At 37.4% G+C, this 19,039-nt stretch overlaps 1 protein-coding gene across 1 annotated transcript; it reads left to right on the top strand.

Annotated features, from left to right (window-relative positions):
• The first annotated feature begins 16,508 nt into the window (after window positions 1-16,508).
• LOC149542691 (uncharacterized) lies at window positions 16,509-18,707 on the top strand. The gene is made up of 3 exons (XM_089797570.1): window positions 16,509-16,900; window positions 17,086-17,215; window positions 17,507-18,707. The coding sequence occupies exons 1-3, from the start codon at window positions 16,768-16,770 to the stop codon at window positions 18,462-18,464; spliced, it is 1,221 nt and encodes a 406-aa protein (XP_089653696.1). The 5' UTR covers window positions 16,509-16,767; the 3' UTR covers window positions 18,465-18,707.
• Window positions 18,708-19,039: the final 332 nt, after the last annotated feature.

Raw genomic sequence — 19,039 nt, forward strand, 5'->3', positions numbered from 1 at the left:
TATGGTCACTTCAATGTCTCATTTGGTAATAAGTTTATAGTTCGTAATTTTAAAATATGTAAGATTAATCAATGTTAGCTATTATGACCCATTTTTGAAATTCGTAGTTTAATTTATTATTATTAAAGTTAGAAACTAATTTAATTTTTTAGTAGGTGGGACCCTACCATAATTTTTAAATATATTTAATTTAGAAACTAATAAATTACATTTTCTTATTAAATATTAGAAACTAATAAAATATTGATTTTTTTTATTTTTTTAAAATATATTTTTTAATCATGGATATTGAATTATAATGGTGATAGTTAATTTATTTTTTAAAAACTAAGATGAGTGTGATAATATTTATTTTATGAATTAGGAGGAAATTAACATTTGATAAATTAAAAAGGGGTAAGATTTGTAGGAAGAAAATGATAAATTCTATATTATACGTTTCATAATATTTTGAATACTGTGAGATTTATTCTTTGGATTTTTGATGAGATTTTAAGTACTTAAAAAATGAGTGCTCATAGTTCATTAGGTTAGCTTTAGTATTATGATTAGAGATAACATGTGTCATATTAGAGTTGATATGTAATGTAGGTTACGGTACTCTTCATAAATCGTATTATGATCATAATCTCAATTTTATAAAATTGTATAACTATTTCTCTTTGTACCTCCAATATATTACTATCAACATAACCATTGCATCCCCTTTTCATGCAAGTGCTAGTTTTAAAATGATTTCATTATCGTTCAAGCTTAGTGATTGACCATTCTGAAATGCACTCAAAAATTTAAGATCTATTATGTAAGGATTGAAGTTCAACACTTCCAAGGATATGTCTTAAAAAAATATTTGTTCTCAAGGAAAAAACCACGATTAATGTAAAATTATCTAATACACATGATGAGGACACACACAGGCGCACACGCACACACTTTTGGCACATGTCAAATCTAACATTTGTAGTCCTTTAAATTATTTCAATCCTTTTATTTATTGTTTCAATATCCAAATCTAAAAATAGGGTTTGACAAGTCTTTTTGATTGGTTGATGTGATATATAATTTATAAAACTAGGATTTGGGAATGCTTTCTCTATCAGTTGAGGTGAAATTCATAGAAGTCGATGGAAAGCAATTTGATTAAAGATGGTTTTGGTTATTTTCAAATTTATATGACATTACTTAGTTAACTATTAAGGGAGAAGATAGATTAAGTAAGAATGATCCTATAGTTGTGATAATATTTATTGATTTGTGGAAGGACATTTGTTGTAATGACTTGTCTATATGTTAGGCATCTTCAAGGTGATATGCTTAAATTTCTTCAATACAAATAGAAGTGATTTGATGTCCAATTTTTTAACTAGTAGAGCACTAGTAGTTGAGACTTTATTTGTTTGATCTTCATGACTCATAATTGAATGGAATGTGTTCTTTATATAGAAAGAAACAATAAAATGTGATGTCATATTATCTCACACTCAAAACATGATTCATGTACAATTGTTATAGTATAAAGTGCACTTATTTACCTAACCTCTTTTTGACTCCTTATTGATGCGACATCCTATTTCTACTCTTTTGGATTCATTTAGACACGGTAGCTAAAAACATGTAAATGTGGCATCTTATTTTATTATATGGACTTGGTATCTTAATTATATCGAGACTTTATTGACTAAGCTATTATTAAAAAATGAGTGTGGTTTGAAATCGCAATGCAATCTATGATTTGAGAGGGAAAAAAATAGGTTGTTCAATTTGTGAATCATGTGCTATAATGAACTATAATAAAACATATTATAACACTTTTGTGAATTTGCTCAATGTAAACAGAAATTCCTAGTTTGGATTCTCCATACAAAATGACACTTCAAAATCATACTTTCACGTAATACAATGAATTTTTATATTTATTAAACATTGTGGGAGAAATTATGAAAATGAGACTTGTGAAAATTATGTAAATATACCATTGTAATATACAAATTTTGTTGTTGTTGTTGTTGTTGAAGGTTTAGCTTTCGCCTAGGTTAAGAACAGGGTATAATATAGTGGCATTTTTTTGTATTTTGGTGAATATGACGTTTTGCTAGTGTTATTTTTGGCGATTTGTGTGCCCTTCCATGGTTTCCCTAGTCGCCAAGCTTTGTTGGGTTTACCTGGTTGCCTAGCATTGTAATCGCTAAGGCAAATGTTATGTTTGATTTTTTTCCTAGCAGTATTCGCCTTTCACACAGTTGACCAAGTAACGCTTATTGTGGAATGCTTGTCGAGTTTCAAGTTTCTATTTCATGAGTATGGGGGAATTCGCCATCCCAGTTTCATTTTACCATGGAGAAGTTGGCTCATTTCACATTATGGAAAGTGGAGGAGTCGGCTCGTTTCGCCAACACACTTTCATTTTGTCATGAAGGAGTCAGCTCATAAATTGGTAATTGTATTGATTTGTAATATGTATAAATCTAAATTTTCCCAAGCAATGAGACATTCACTAAATACACATCGCGGGCATGACTCAGACTCCAGAGATTTCTTCCACAAGTGGTGGTACACTGGTATGTGTTGTAAAATTCTCTCCTTGAGCTTATCTAGTTTAATTTAATCAGAAGCTTATCTACAGTTTCCTTTCTTATCTCATTTTCATTAGAAATTTTTCAAAAAGTGGATGCAATGCTAAAAGTTATTGGCGACGTTAATGGTTTTTAAAGCTTGCATGCATGGATATTGACCACCTTTATTTCCTTTGTCATGGAATGTCAATTCACCAACTGTCAAAAATTAGATTTGAAATTTAATTTTTTTTCTTTAAGTTTCAATTCCTAGTCTAAAAGTGATACTGCTTATTCTTAGGGAAATAAATGGATTGTCAGTGGATTGAGATGTCGAGGGAGGGTGAGTCTACAACTAATATTGTTGAGTCTTAGGGAAGTGACAAGGGTAAGACCCCCAAGGGTAGTAAAGGCTTTCTTTGGAATTGACAATGTTTTTGGTCCACCAACTTGTGCAAGTACAAGTGCAGAAGGAAATCACAATACCTCACCACCACTACAAGACCAGATTGTTATTCAATTAAATCAAAATGCATCAAATGAGGATAAAAATGTTCGAGCAACAGAAGATGTTGTAACAGAAGATAATATTGATATTGGTAAGAAGAAAAGAAAAAGGAATGTAAAAATGGGGCAGTAGTGGGAAATGAAAAGGACTTTCTAGGTTGATTGGGTAGCAAAGTATTGGTTTATTGAACCAGTCACAAACAATGATGAACCACCAATAGAATGCAAGTGTATGATTTGTACCTAGAAAACTAAAAGAGAGAAAAAGTTGTAGCTAAAGCTTAACACTATAGAAAAACATATTGGTAATGTTTATGAAAAACAAATCATAGATGGAAAGGAAGTAGCAGTAGTGAGATGGAAATCAAATGAAGAATGCCTTCATGTTAAGTATGCCATAGAATATGAAGAGCATTTCAAGAAAATAGCAGTAATTGGTAGTGGCAGTAGTGGCAATCCAATCAAGGATGGGCTTCAACATGTAGCCAATGATGCAAACTTGGCAAAGACCGTTTAGACGAGTGTTATTTTTTCATATTCTATCTACAGGGTGTCCTATGAGAGACTTTTCAAAATATAGTAATTTATTATCTTTTTTGAGAGTTCCTCACTATCCTATGTCACATTGGTCAATATATGCTAGATGGGAAATGGCAAGCTATCTTGTTGAGGTGGAAAAGCAAAATGTATAGGAGATAGTAAAAGAATCCAAGTTCATTTCATTATCCTCAGATGAAGTCACTGCGGTAGATACCACTGCTTGGGTCTGTATGCATGTATATACTGTAAAAGATCATGTCCGTCAAGCTAATCTACTTTGTATTCATAAAATGAGGGCCAATTCAATTGCAGAAAATTTATATTTAGAAGTTAAGAAAGCTTTGAATGAAATTGCTGGTACGGATGACTTGACAATTGCAAAGAAGTTAGTGTGTGTTGAAGCTAATAGAGCTGCAGTAATGCAAGGGCAAAGGACTAGTCTTTGTGCAAGATTACAAACTAGTATTGCACCTTACATGCTTGGCATACACTGCATGGCCCATCGAATGAATTTAGCATAAAATATTGTAATTACTTTTCCTATAGTGTCAAAAGTTGAAGATCTAATCCATGAGCTCCACTTGTACTTTTGCAGAAGTCCTAAATGCTTTGTAGAATTTAAGATTTTTTCTAAGGGAGTAACAACAGGAAATAAGATTCTCAAGGATGTTGAGACCAGATGGATATCTTTGCATGGACCAGCAGAATGAGTTCTAATAAAATATCAATCCTTGATTGGATTTCTATATGAGCAATGTCTTACAGTGGACAGAGCTCCTGATTTGTTAAATAAGTTAAGTGATATAGAGAACCTATTAACTTTAGCTAGTCTTCTCCCCATGCTAGATTTAATGAACAAACTTGTTAAGGAAGCCCAAGACAGAACTATGTATATTCATGAGTATTGCAATTTACATAAAATGACATGCATGGCTCTGGATTCTTTGTATTCAGATCTCTCGGGTCATAGCCCAATTTTTTCAAGGTCGGAGATAATTACATATTTGAATCATGCTAAGATTTTTTTACGATTCGATGGAAAAAATGAGCTATGTGTGTTTGTGAAAGGATTTGAAATACCAATGCACCAATCTAAAACAACCAAGAGAGGCAGAGTAGTACCAGTTAGAAAGGATGATTTTGACAAGATTGTTAAATCTATTAGTGAAAATGTGAAGTCTATTTCCTACCAACTTTCAAGTGAGATTCGTGAAAGATTCCCTCGAGAAGAAATTCTTGAAGCCATGAGTTGTGTGTTTCCTCAATTTTGGAAACACTTCGGACATAATCCAAGTGATGCAAAGTTGTTTCATAATAAACTTGACAAATTGATAACATAGTTTTAAAGCATACAAATTTCAATGGACAATTAATACGAGGAATCTTAGATTCAATTAATCTTTAAAAACAATGTAAACTTTTTGCATTGTGTATGAAACAACAGATGGAAAACTTTGAGAATCCATTCGATCCTGGTGAAATAACAAGGCTCTAGAAAAGGATAAGTCAGAGTGAAGTATTACGTCTTCAATATCAGAATATTTCAAACTTGTTGATTTATGTCAAACAATGATATTAGGGTCAGTGGAAGATGAGAGAGTTTTCAATGCATTGGGGTTTTTGAAACCAAATGTCAGAAAGAAACTAGACAAAAATTTGGAAACTTGCTTGAGGTTGTTTGTAACTGAATACAATGTTAGAGATTTTCCTTATGATAGGTCATTGGCCATTTGGAATTCCACATGTGAAAGATGAGGCCTTTGCAACACTTTAAAAGATGGTGGTTCTACTTCTACTGTTGACTCCAACATAAATGATGAATTTAGGTCTCAAAGTCAGAATGAAGATGAAGATTTTATGGATTTTGAATACCCAATTCAGAATGAAGAGGAATGTATTAGTACTAGTCAGTTTTAGGATCTGGAGTCCATATGGGATATAGAAGCATCACATTTGAGACTAAGTCAATGAAGTGAATTGTGATTTAGCAATGTAGCATTCAGTTCTAAGGAATTTATAGGTATACTCTACTTCAGTTCTTCCATATTCAGTCATGTTGCAATTACAATTTACAAAAATTGAGTTCAAGATTTTTGTTACTCTATTGTTGACATAATGTTATTTTTGTATCTTTCTCTTGATTTGAGTTCAAGATTTTTGTTAGTTGTTACTCTATTCATATTGTTGACACAATGTTATTTTTGTATCTTTCTCTTGATTTAGTTGTTTGATAATTTAAAAAAAAAGATAATAGAGACGTGTGCAAAGGCCATAATATTAGCTTTGAATATGACACTTTTCATTAACATTAACATCATAGAGAACTACTGACTACAAAACATAATGGAAATATACAGAGTTGGAACAATATGTGCTCTTAAAGAAAATTATACTTAATCTGAAAAATAACAACAGATCAGACCATTTCTAAGCCTTGGGAACTTATATTTATATCACCCGAGTTGCAACAAGCTTCACGCTTAGAAAGGTTACATCATGATTCATTACAAAAGACAAAAGATGAAAACAATTAAGATAATCATTACAATTTGTTGAAACCTTTTGTAACATCTTTTAACAAAAAAAAGGGAAGCAATTACAAAATGTGACAAGTGGCAAGTGGTCATTAAGCCTATCTTCCAATTCTAACTACAACATTACCCATAGTGAATGTACTACAAAGGTAAGGTAATCTATTATGATGAACAACTTCTCGTTGATATTCTTCTGCAACACTTGTCCTACAATTGATTCCCTGGGGCCACCATCTTTTCTGCTAATCATCTTCTACTGAAGGGATTGCTTTGATATCTACTATAACCTCCCAGATGGCAATATTTGTATCCACAACAGGCCACGCTATATTTCTAACTGCCTCTAATTCACTGATGTTTTTAGTCCATTTTGCATCTGTGATGGCTTTACCCTCTCTGGTAATTTTGTTCACATCTGCTTCAATTTTGTATGTCATATCAATCATATCATATACAACTTGAGCACTTGATTCATCTCTTGAAAATGCTAGAAATCTTAGATGGTCTAATATTAGATCAAAAGATTCAGACCACTCTTGCCAAGATTTGACATACCCTTCATTGTTTAAAATTGTTGGAATGAAATCTGGGGTACCCAATGCTATGCTTTTCAATTTTCCCCTTACTGCTTCGATCTTACCATTGAAGAATGAATTCAATTCTTTAACTTGATGTATCATTTTCCTTATAGGAACAATGATCTCCTTAGGTAGCTCCTTTTTCTATGTGAGTAAAGGAACTAACCTATCAAAGAATTTAATGTATGGCCCCCACTGGGCAAACAATGGAGATAATAGTGATAAAGCCTCAGAGCATTGGTATTCATTACTTTGCAAAGTATTGTGCATACTATGTACATTTACAAAGGCTCTCTTTAAAGCAATGATTTTATGAATAAAAAATGTTTCATTGTCCTGATCTCTGCATCCTTGCTAATCTCAAACTCATCCACATCCATATGTGTTACTGGATGTGGTTCTTCTACTATTTGGTCAGATTGAATATTCTGGTCTTGTACCTCCCTTACTCTTAGTGACCTTTCTTCTCTTTTCAAATTTTCATTCTCCTTTTTTGATTCCTCCAAAGCGTGTTGCAAAACATATGTTCTTTTCATTTCCTCTTCATACTTCTTCCTAGCATCAAGGTACTTTTCATATGTGTGCATCAGTTGTTCTTGAAGAATATCAATCTTGTTCTTGCCTAGCATAACAACAGTGTTTTGGAGGTTGTAAATTTGATCTGAAGAAGTTGAATGTGCATTCCAGAAAATTGCATTACCTGTCGGTGTCTCTTTAATTTCCATCAGGGTAGGCTTCTCTGATTCTGGAGCTATACTCCAAATAGCCATTGTCTTACTATCTATATTAAATCCCGCCCCTTGCAACTCACCAAATGGATTAATCTCCTCATAAGAGATTGATTTTTCTTATCTCCTCATTTGATCAAGTAGGAATGATGAACTAATATCCCATCCTGGGAAAACTATCATACCACTCCTTTGTACCAATTCCCTAGCCTCCTCTACAATGAGGCTTTCACTGTTGGGATCATAGGCTTGGAGCTTCTGCACCATTTCAAATACTTTTTCATCTTTGTCTCTAGGTTTTACATGCAAAGAAAATTCATTTTGTTTGAGTTTATACATAAAACTTTTGAATTCTTCACTCTCGATAAAATCATCATCCTTCGTGAATTCCTGAGCTTGTATAATTCTGTCATCTAGCATCATGGACTGCAATTCTAAACTATTGGGTCTCCTTTCCTCTTGAGTAGCTTGATCAATTAAGAACTTTTGTCTGGCATCGTCAAAATACCCATTTCCTTTTGGAAGCACTTGTAAGGCTTTCTCTCTAGCCTTTTTGGGAACCTCAATCAATTTTTGTTTCTTCTTGCCCCTTTTATCTCAGTCTGAAGGGCCAAGCTGATCTTCTTCGTCATTGATTTCCAATACAACATCTGCCTCTAGAGAAGAAGGGTTTACCCTATCTCTAGCATTTTGAGGAACTTGAGCCATAATGTTATCAAACTCCTCAACACACTTATCAATTTGTTTAATATAGGGTAAATCAGAATAAAAACCCTAGGAATTAGGATCTACTTTCTTCATTTCTTCCTCTACTGAGAGGATTTCTCTCCACTTCTGCAACCTATCAGCATAGACATCTTCATCCAATTGATCCCTAATGACATCCTCTTCCCAAATTTTCCTTCCAATGATGACATTATAACCCCTCATTTGTTTAAGAGCACTTCTAACAATGTTATATGGGTCATAAAACCTAGTGGGGGTAGTGGGGAAATTTAACTCAAGGCATCAACTTCCTCAATGGCGTCTTTACCAATTTCAAAATCCCCTACTTTGAAATTTCTACACAGAAAATACCCCTTTTTGATGGTTGGCCCTAGATATTCTCTATTCATGAATAACAACTGCTAGAAAATTTCCACTACACCTAGCCTCTCCGGTACATATCTTGGCAAGAAATGAGGGGGTTGGGAACAACCAAAAATTCCAATCACTGTACAGTTTTCTAACAAAAAGGCACTACCCCAATCATGATCAATTGGCTCCTCATCATCAAAACACATAGTTGGTCTAACAATCTTCCTGATTAACCTAGGTAATCTTTCCAATTTTGAACCTAACATCCTATGAATAGTTGCAACAAAATCATTATAAAAAGAGAGGGAATTAGAAAAAGAGTAGAACCTCTGCCATAATCTTGTCCATCTTTGAACAGGCAATGCCTCTCCGAAATTGTCCAAAGCTTCAATGAAACTGGAATCCACATGGCCCACATTGTAGAAGAGGATGAGATGCATAAGCAACGAGTAATGTAGAAATTTGAAATTGACAAGCTCACCTTGTTGAGCGGTCACCATCTGCTAATGAATACTATCAGCAATGAATGTTCCAAAATCATACCCCACATTAGTATGTGGGTCCTAAATGTCTAGAGCTATCATATACGATGTTGGGGAGGCATCCATGGACCCATCTACTCCCAATAGTTTGTTCAACTCGAAAACTATTTTCTAAAAGTATGCACATAAATATGACAAGGGTATAAGATCAGTAACCTTTTTCGAGAATTCTCCTTTCATCTTGTTTTCCCTTAGGATAGGTCGCAACATTGCATGTTTTGTATAGAAACCTCTCTGTTTCTGAAATGCTGCTTCAAATTTTTCTAAGTTAATAGGAATTGACATGGGACCTTGGAAATCAAATGCTTCAGCAAAAGCATCCTTACTTAACATACAAAGAATGCTCATTTCCTTTCTATGAAAGGACCGAGTGGTTGGATTATATACATTTACCAATGCCTTGATAAGGTCAACATCCATGTATCCCTTCGGCATTATCAACTTCCCCAAGTTCTTTGTCCATGGATTTGAGATGGGAACCTTCTGCGCCCTATTCTTGTAAAAGTACCAGAACAATTCAGTTCCATTGGTGTCCAGTACTTGAGCATCTCTTCAGAAGTTGTAAGCATCTCTAAATGCGTGGACATTAGCACTTTGAGCATTGGAAGATTTAGGGAGAATCTTCAACCATTCTTTTGAAAATTTGGTAGACAATGAAACCTGCTACCCTCTCCAGTGCCCTTCTTTACTGATGATTCTGCTTCTGCCATTATGATCTTACTGCAAATTCTTTTTGCTCTGTTAGCTCTAGGTATCTGAGAATTCTAGTTTTTTGCAACTTGGTGATGGGCCACGATGTTAAATTGTTAATAACTTAATAGCTTTAAAAGCTTGCATGTGCATTGATATCTATTATCAACCACTACTAGTAGTAAGTACTGCCTTTATTTCATTTGCCTTAGAATGTCAACTCATCAACTATCGGGAATCAGATAATAGATTTGAAAACTTGTTCTTTTGTACTTTCAAGCTTTAAAAATACAATCTTATGAGTTGCGAAACCCTTCTTTTTGGAATTTGCACTCTGTCGCAAGTGGTTTAACTTAACCTTGAATTCTTTTCGCAAAATTGCAAAACCCTTCTTTTTCTTTTCTTGGGCCATTGCAACCATTAAATCAAATATTCACTTTACCCTTGCGACCTTGCGATAAGCCTTATATCCTCTTTGTAATGCCCTGCCCGGAGATCCTTGGAAACAAGGATTCAAATCAAGCCAAGATATTTTTTTTTTACAAGTATGAATGCACAAGACAACATCATACAGGGATCACAAAGATCGCAACGAAAGACTTCAACACAATTTCGACAACCAACGAATCTCCGAATGCCACTACCAAACTGACACAAACAAACAAAGCCAACAATGACAACGCACATGATGAGGGCACAAGAAACAACCACTCGTCAACAAAACACCAAGCTGGGGTAAAATGCAAAATCCTGAAATTTGGCTAAGCCTGAAATCCTGAAGCCCTGAAAATTGGCTAAGTCTGAATTTTTGAAGCCCTGAAATTTCCTAGAATCCATAACTTATCTCTGAGAGGTCTAAAACCTATCTCAAACAATTTGTCGCATATATTAAAATATATCTTAAGTATACTTAAACGATATATTTTAAACCCCTAGGAAATCTGTTTTGAACCAGGAAGGTGTAAGAACCAAAAGGGTGTCCAAAACCAACTTCCGAACTTTCATCCGACAAGCCTAGATAGCCCCTGTTTCTCACGCGAGAAAGAAAATTGGTCTCGAGTTTCGCGCGAGGACTATTGAGCTTCGCGCGAGGATTCCTATGCGTCGCGCGAAGATTTACATTCTCGCGAGGAAGAAACAGTCTCGCGCGAGGAAGAAACAGTCTCGCTCGAGGAAAATACAATCTTGCGCGAGGAAACAAATCAGCGCGACACAAAACACAAACAAAAAGCTAAACAAACAAGAAAACCTCCACACTGGGGAGTACCGGATCCATGTAAATCGAGGAATGAACACTCGAGAGCACTAATAGCAAGGAAAGAGGAACATCTAACCATCTAAAACATAAAAGCAAAGCACATACTGAAATAAACATCACAATGAACAAAATACATTTCAGAACTAAACAACCAAATAAATGCGCGGTTCCTCCCAACCGTCAATAGCATTATAAGACCATCGTGGGTCCTAGCCATCCCCCGCGTGTAACATCCCAAGCCACCAACCAATCGTCAGTACTGTCATAATAGGGATGTCACTACTAAAACATGCAACAATATAAGCATAAGGAAATCTAACATGCTAGTAGTAAAGCATAAGATAATCCTACAGTAGATAACATCTCCTATTACATGCTAAACAACAATAAGCAACAGATGTACTACTAAATCAAATAACATCATCTAATCATATGCTAACCATCATGATAAGGGAATGCATCAAATAAACTAACATCATCTAAACATGATATCCAAACATTCCAATGAAAGCATAAATCACAAGAAAGCATACTCCAGAACTCGAAGTACCAAGTGAAAACATCCAGCAACGGTCGCACTAGGACAAAGATCGTCTCTGTACACCGATCCCTAGTAGTGGTGAAGGTAGCTACGCCTCCCAACCACGTGGAACCCATAGGTCCACACCCACCATGCTGATGGAGATAATGATCCAACCAGAAACACACAAAAATCACAACATCCATGGCTAACACTCACGCTAGACAGTATGATGGTTGAACCAAGAACCTAAGACAATGCAAGGAGTACAGGTCCTGGTCAGACACTCAATAGGCTACTATGTAGGGACTAACATCATGGAGAGTCGCTTGGCATCAAAAAGCCCAAGCTAGGACTTGCGCAGATTCAACATCCCTCAACGAAAAGGCTCTTGCACCCTGAATATTTTATTATCTTAAGTTTTATTACCAGTCACACATTTTATTTAATTATCACTTAATTAAAGCTTCCTTCGCCAACCCTTTGGGCACAATGATCACCAGGCTGCGAGGTAGAAGCCCCCTCCATATGCTACCCTACCCTACCCATGCTCATCCTACGACAAGTGCCCGTGGGCATGCATACTCCCATCCCAACCCCAATGATCATAACTTTCGGCAAATCCACGGAAGATTGGGCCTCGCAAGTCACCCAACAAATGTACGCGCACGTACTCGCGTGTGGCGCACCACCATCACGAAGATCATAACACAAGGACAGGAATGAGAACACAATGCAAAGAAAACACCCAACTGAAAGCAACACAGGAAGGACGGATTCTACAGGAATCCCAAAGCCAATAAAACCATACATCATTAAATCACTCAATCGGCCTCAATCCGAGAGTATGGATTCTACACGAATCCTAGTGTTCACGAACAAAAGCAAAGGTCTAAAGGAAACCATAACAGGTATAAAATCACTCAACCGAACACAACGTCGGGAGTACGGATGCAACACGCATCCCAATGCAACATAAAAGTGCAGAAGTGGTCTGATTGATACCCAAATAGATCATCCAAGTCCACGACCCACAATGTGCCAAGAAAACCCAAGAAAACAGGGTGGCACAAAACGAGGTAAAAACTCCAAATTTTAGAAAAACTTCAAAATTAAAACCCATTTGGCCTTTGGGTTCAAAAACCCCAAAAATCCAAAAATAAATGGAATCGGACACCGTATGCAAAAATGGCCAACATAACGATGCACAATCCCAAACCCTCATCCCAAAAAATAAGGAAATGTTCATACCCGCCCAACCGGGTAGAACTAACATACATAAATGGAGGGGAACACTAGTTCTCAGCCTCCAAACAAATGGTTAACAAAAACAGAAGCAGAAACGGAGCAAAAACAATAAAACAGGAAAGCCCTACCTCACAGCCAAAAGGGTAAAACGGAAAACTGAACCAGAAAATAAAACGCCCGCAGAAGTGGCTAAAAATCGCGGCAATCCAAGGTTTCTCCGAGCTGGATCCAACGAGCCCAACCTCGCGACGATCCCACACCCGTAGCTCCCACAACGAACAAAACAGTAAATCCTTATGAAGAGGATTTTGGGTTTTACTCTCCAACTTTCCAATTCAAAAGTGAGAAGTGAGGAATTAAATTCCTCTTTGGATATTTATTCACTTTTCGGGTGAATAATCGATTAGGGCATTTAACCAGCCAATCTAGTTAAACCTCGAATCGACCCAAACGAAAACAGGCTATTCCTATAAATAAGAATTCATCTATGGCAAAGCTGCCAGAAATTAAAATAAATCAAATAAAAAGCCCGAAAACCCAAAAAACACAAAAATCACCTTAAACAACTTTTGCGACAATGCGAACCTCTAAATGCACAGACATGCTTACTGGTCTAATGACATAATGCAATGAGTTCGGATTTAATAATCACCGAAAGGTTTAAATTAAACATTTAATTAAGGATACATCGACCATACAAGGGCGACGTTGGTAAAATATGAACGGCTGAATCACTAGCTCCATGTGCCACTACCAGGGATATAATCCTGCACACTAAACAACACGATCAAGTGCAATTGCATATAATAACATAGCCGGAGCAATAAAGCATTAAATCACCTAATTTAACCATTTATTTAATTATATTAAAATAATCTATTTACATCACTCGCGTTCGCAAAAGGCATAGCAACGCAAGAATGAAGTAAATAACCATAGCATTAAATCCATCATATAGCGAAATCAGAGGTATGTCCAAATACCAGATAACTAGATAACCAGATATCATCATAAAACACACTGTCATCTCAAAATGACATCATCATGCAATATGATTAACTGAATAGCATAGTAGTCTAATATCTATGATACTGGAATCAAAGAGTAACATTTGACCCTTAGGTCATCTCAAATGTAAATCATCTCATAAGAACAAATATCTCTCAGATCAAAATAAAACAAGGTAAATGTCCGCAACACATAACCAAATAATCCAACAAGAGCAATCCATTCTAATCATTAATGCATTTCATAAGGCACTTAAAACACATAAGCGAACACAGTCAAAAACATGACTAACCACTGCTACAGGAACCTAGTCTCGTGTAGCATGGTAATAGTACACAGTGCAATCTCTGCACACATCTTAGGGTAATCACGGAACAACCTCATGATACCACATCGATCCTGGTAACCACTAGCACAAACCTCAGTGAACCAAAAATCACATCATAATCTCAAAGATCAGTCAAAAGCATAATCAAAGCAACTGATACAGAAACATAAATCTAAACACCTCAACGGTGTAGACCACTCGGGGTCACAATCATGATCCATCACAACAAAAGATCAACAAGGTTGCATCCATCAGGACGACTTACAAAAGTCAGATGGGAGAGGCACTACATCATCCCCCCCAAAGACTAGGCTTACTCTTGGAAGCCTGCAATCCAAGAATAGAAACCAAACACACCAAGAACAAAATCCTAAGCGAGCAATAGGAATGACTCAACAACTCTGTACAAGTCAAACCCAAATAACTCCAACATTCTCAAACTATCACGTTAACCCCCAAATAGGTTAACCACGAGAGAATGGGTGTCACACAGACACAAGGTCCTCCAACAAGGAACCTTTTGCGTGCTAGGAAGAACCCATCTAGCCATAGAGTCAACAATACAAGGTAAGGAACAAGCCACTCTACCTTGTCAATAGGTGCCCAACCATGACATGCACCAACCACATGACCACAAAACCAGGTCAAAACACTAAGCTCTTCCAACAAAAGTTGGAATCATGGGGAATAACCATCCCAAACTTTCCAAGAATACTATCATGTCACACATGATCATTCTGGAATCCACGTAAACTCACCCTTAGAACAAAGCGGATGAAAGTTTACCAACAAAAGGACACACTCCAAAAGACTACTCACCACCAAGCGTAGGAGCACGCCGCCTCACCATGGCACAAAAGCTCAACGACCACTGGAAACTAGGGTAACACAACCCAACCATATAAGATATCACCTTTCCACAAGGTTCAAAGACTTTCGTCAATGGACACAATCATCAAATGTTTGCATAGCAACTCACGAGATGGTAACATGTGTCCAACGATACCATGTCCCTCTAGCACCATGCTAGGAAAACTACACCCAATCTACCACTAAACTCAATCTCTAGCCTCAAGTCAACAGTTTAAGAGAAAACTTGACTGAGACAATCCACAAGAAGATATAAGCTTAGGGAGAAGGATACTACAGAGTATAGGACTGAGAGGGAGTCGCTCTCAACCTCTGCACAAAATCAGCCCAAGATGCATTAGGGAACTCACAATTTCCCCCAACCATCAACATACTCAGAAGAGAACACTAACTGAGCTAGTGGCATAACCACACTAGCCTACTCTCTCAAGAGAGAAAGAATACAGAGATGTGCCAAGGTCAACATCCAGAAAGGAGAATGTAGACTCATCAAAGAACTGAGTCACTCCCAAAAGATAAGGCAACATCATCCACAACAAGGAACGCTCACAAACCACACTACACCTCACAAGGGCAGTTCAGTGCAATAGGAAACACAAAAACCCAAGCACGAACCCCAATAGGTACCTAGTAGATTATGAAGACAAGATAACTCTTCCATTATGAATATCCTGAAGAGTTAAACTTCTCCCATGGCCATAAATATGATATGTCATGATTGAATTGGCCTCTACTCGAGAAGGTACTTAGAACATCGATCAACAACTCCAAAAGCCATAGCCTTCACGTCCGGACTCAGATTGAATCCATTAGAAAAGTGTCGAAAAGATATCGACAAGGACTACAACATGAAAAAGCTAAGAGAGACCTAAGACCTACGATTGAGCCACCACTCAAATCAAAACAACGAAGACAAAACCAACAGCCTTGGTCACCAAGACAAGCAACGGATGAAATGTCCAAATCCACACAAGAGCACACATGCCCAAAACAACATAAAAGATGAATTTCTTCAAATGGATTTTGAGAGAATTAGAAGTTTTAAGAAATTTTTCCTATAGGCCTCGTTTGGTTGCTGGAAGATGAGGGCCAAAACCGGGTTATCAAGGGCAAAACCAGGTTTTGCAAAAAAACTTTGTTGTTTGGTTGGTTAAAATAATAACCCGGTTTTCAATTTCATCTTCCAATTTTGGTCAAAAATTGGAAGAAGTTTCTTCCAGTAAAAAGGTGGAATTCGAAATTAAAACCAGGTTTTGAATTTTATGACAGTTTTTTTAATAATATTGTGGGGTCCACAATATATTCATCTTCCGTGTCAACCAAACGGACCATTGGCTTTCCAAACCACAAAACCAGGTTTTCGAAAACCTGGTTATAGGATAACCTGGTTATGTCAAAAATTCATCTTCCCCAACCAAACGGGGCCATATGGATTACAATATCTGTGAATTTTAACGAAGGGAGTGTAGTAGAGTTAGGTCAAGTGGAGCATTCCCTATAAAGCCCATTAATTTACCCTTCTAGATTTAATGAAGACGTTGACATGAAAAAGAGGCGGCAAGGCAAGGGAAAGGCTAAGTGGGGTAATGCCTTGAAGGTGGCCATCTGTCACGTACATAGTTGACTGAAGCTCTTCTTAACTCTCGTCTCTGCAACTCTTTTCATTCACTTGTTCCTTCTTACTAATCTTTTATTGCAAACATTGGGGTAGTTGCAGGGTGTAATTAGCACCAAAGTCCTCTCCTCAGTAAACAAAAGCAATTATAACACTTTCTCCCTTCACACAGATGGGAAGGGCTCCTTGCTGTGAGAAAGTTGGGCTCAAGAAAGGTCCCTGGACGCCCGAGGAGGACCAGAAGCTCGTCACTTTCATTCACGAGCACGGCCATGGCAGCTGGAGAGCTCTCCCTCAGAAAGCCGGTAAATGAAAAATTATGCAGGCAACATCACTTCAAATACTCTTTTCTGGGCTTACTTGTGTGAAAAAGACTGAAAATCTAGCTTAATAGGTTAATCCTTTAGAAAAACTCTTTGTATGCTTGTCCACATGGAAGAACTAAGCTCAGGAACTTGGCTCTCTTGTATTTGTGTGTGATTGATTGCAGGGCTGTTGAGGTGCGGGAAAAGCTGTCGGTTGCGTTGGGCAAATTACCTGAGGCCAGACATCAAGCGGGGCAAATTCAGCGTACAGGAAGAACAGACCATTATCCAGCTCCACGCCCTTCTGGGCAACAGGTTTGGCTTACAATCAAAAACCCATTTTTTGGATATCTTAGTTTTAAAAATTCCCTTATGGGATGTCAAGAAAACCCCTTTCAGTAGGAGTTTTCATCCAAACTTCCCATTCATGAGAAGTTTTCATCCAAAAAAGTCCCTTTCACGAAGAGATTTCATCCAAAAATTCCATCTTGATGTGTGTTTTGATCCAAAGATCCCATTTTGGGAGGTATTTTGACCTAAAAATCCGTTCTTAGGGATATGATGTTTGGATATCTACATAATTGTTTGTATGTATGTTGGGTGCAGGTGGTCCGCCATTGCCACGCACCTTCCGAAGAGAACAGACAACGAGATAAAGAACTACTGGAACACGCATCTGAAGAAGAGGTTGATGAAGATGGGAATCGATCCTGTGACGCACAAGCCGCAGAGCAAGTCCACGAGCTCGTCGGCCCTAGTGAGCCACATGGCGCAGTGGGAGAGCGCGCGTCTCGAGGCGGAGACGCGGCTGGTGCGAGAGTCGAAGCTCAGGGCCAACGCCAACGTCAACGCCAACTTCACCCTCAACCTGAATCTCAACCTCAACGCCCTCAATCCATGGAGGCCACCCGCCCCGTCATCTTCCTCTTCTTTAGGTCACGGGTTCGAGTCCCCATCCAGCTTCGACTGGATGAAAGCCATTGAGAAATCTTGCAACAACTGGGCCAGCGAAACAGAAACGAGCTACGTGGGTCTTCTCCAGCAGGCCATGTGTCCATCATCTCAGACCGCCAAGGTGAATCTCTCCGAAGAGGCCAAGAAAATTGTTGAGCCCCACAAGATCCAGGAGCCTTCGATCAATACTGATTCTTCAGAGGATAAAAAACCCATTTTGGAGAGTGCCCAGAGTGTAGATGATCAGGAGCAGCCCCCTGCTGATAACTCCCTTTTGGGGAATTGTTCTAGTGCGAGATCTGACGTTTCCGAGCTCTCCAAAACTGATAATGGCGATGGTGATGTTGATGAATCTCATGTCTTGAAGGGATTTCAGCACTTGCGGTCCTGTTCTGATGAGATTAGCAGTAATGCGAGCTTTAAATCTAACTTTGAAGGTTTGAGCACGGATATGCTGATGGATCTGGTGATTGTTCCCACTTCATGTAGTGGTGATGACTGTACTCCCGCAGTGGACGACAACAAGGACTATTGGAGCAATATGTTCATTGTCTGCAACTCTCCTGATCAGACTCATACCAGTCATTCTGGGGTTCAGTCTATGTTTTAGGATTTTTCATTAATAGCTTCTTATTAACTCTGTTTTTGGTGTATAGTCAATCATTCAAGACTTGGTTTTTGATTTCCCATTTTGTGAGAAATCCGTTGTTTTTATATTTGTGTCTTCAGCTGATTTATGAAATGTAACAGAAGTTGTAGAGACCTAACACGGTTTTTGCGAAATTTTATGGAAGTTGTAATTAGTTATATATGATGGCTTAGAATGATTAGAGAGGTTGGTCGATTGCAGAATTCTTCTTTTTGTATTGTGACTGGTTTGGACTCTGCAATTCTGTTTTGTATGCTTCATTGTCATTTATGAGAAGGCAATTGTGTTGTGTAATTCTGATTAAGGTCGCTTTACTTAGTTATCAGTTGTGACAAAACATTTTGTTTAAATTCCTGTGTGACGACACGATCGTTCCATGCATGCCCGCGGAAAGAGTAATCTACGTCGTTCCCTATTGCTTCTTGCCTGAATGAATAACTTATTGTTGAAGATTATATTATAAAAGAAAGTCAATTGCATCTTTCTCATGTCCAGCTACATTCCTACAAAGCTAACCAGGGCAAGGACAAATTGAA

This window comes from Cupressus sempervirens, chromosome 8 (genome assembly GCF_028749045.1).
Source record: "Cupressus sempervirens isolate cs-2001-9-10 chromosome 8, ASM2874904v1, whole genome shotgun sequence".
NCBI lineage: Eukaryota > Viridiplantae > Streptophyta > Pinopsida > Cupressales > Cupressaceae > Cupressus > Cupressus sempervirens.

What these genes read in the sequence shown, in the direction of transcription:
- LOC149542691 (XM_089797570.1), top strand. Translation starts at nt 16,768, where the DNA reads ATGGGAAGGGCTCCTTGCTGTGAGAAAGTTGGGCTCAAGAAAGGTCCC. An exon ending in AGCTCTCCCTCAGAAAGCCG is followed by an intron (nt 16,901 to 17,085) that starts GTAAATGAAAAA and finishes GATTGATTGCAG; the next exon opens with GGCTGTTGAGGTGCGGGAAA. An exon ending in CACGCCCTTCTGGGCAACAG is followed by an intron (nt 17,216 to 17,506) that starts GTTTGGCTTACA and finishes TGTTGGGTGCAG; the next exon opens with GTGGTCCGCCATTGCCACGC.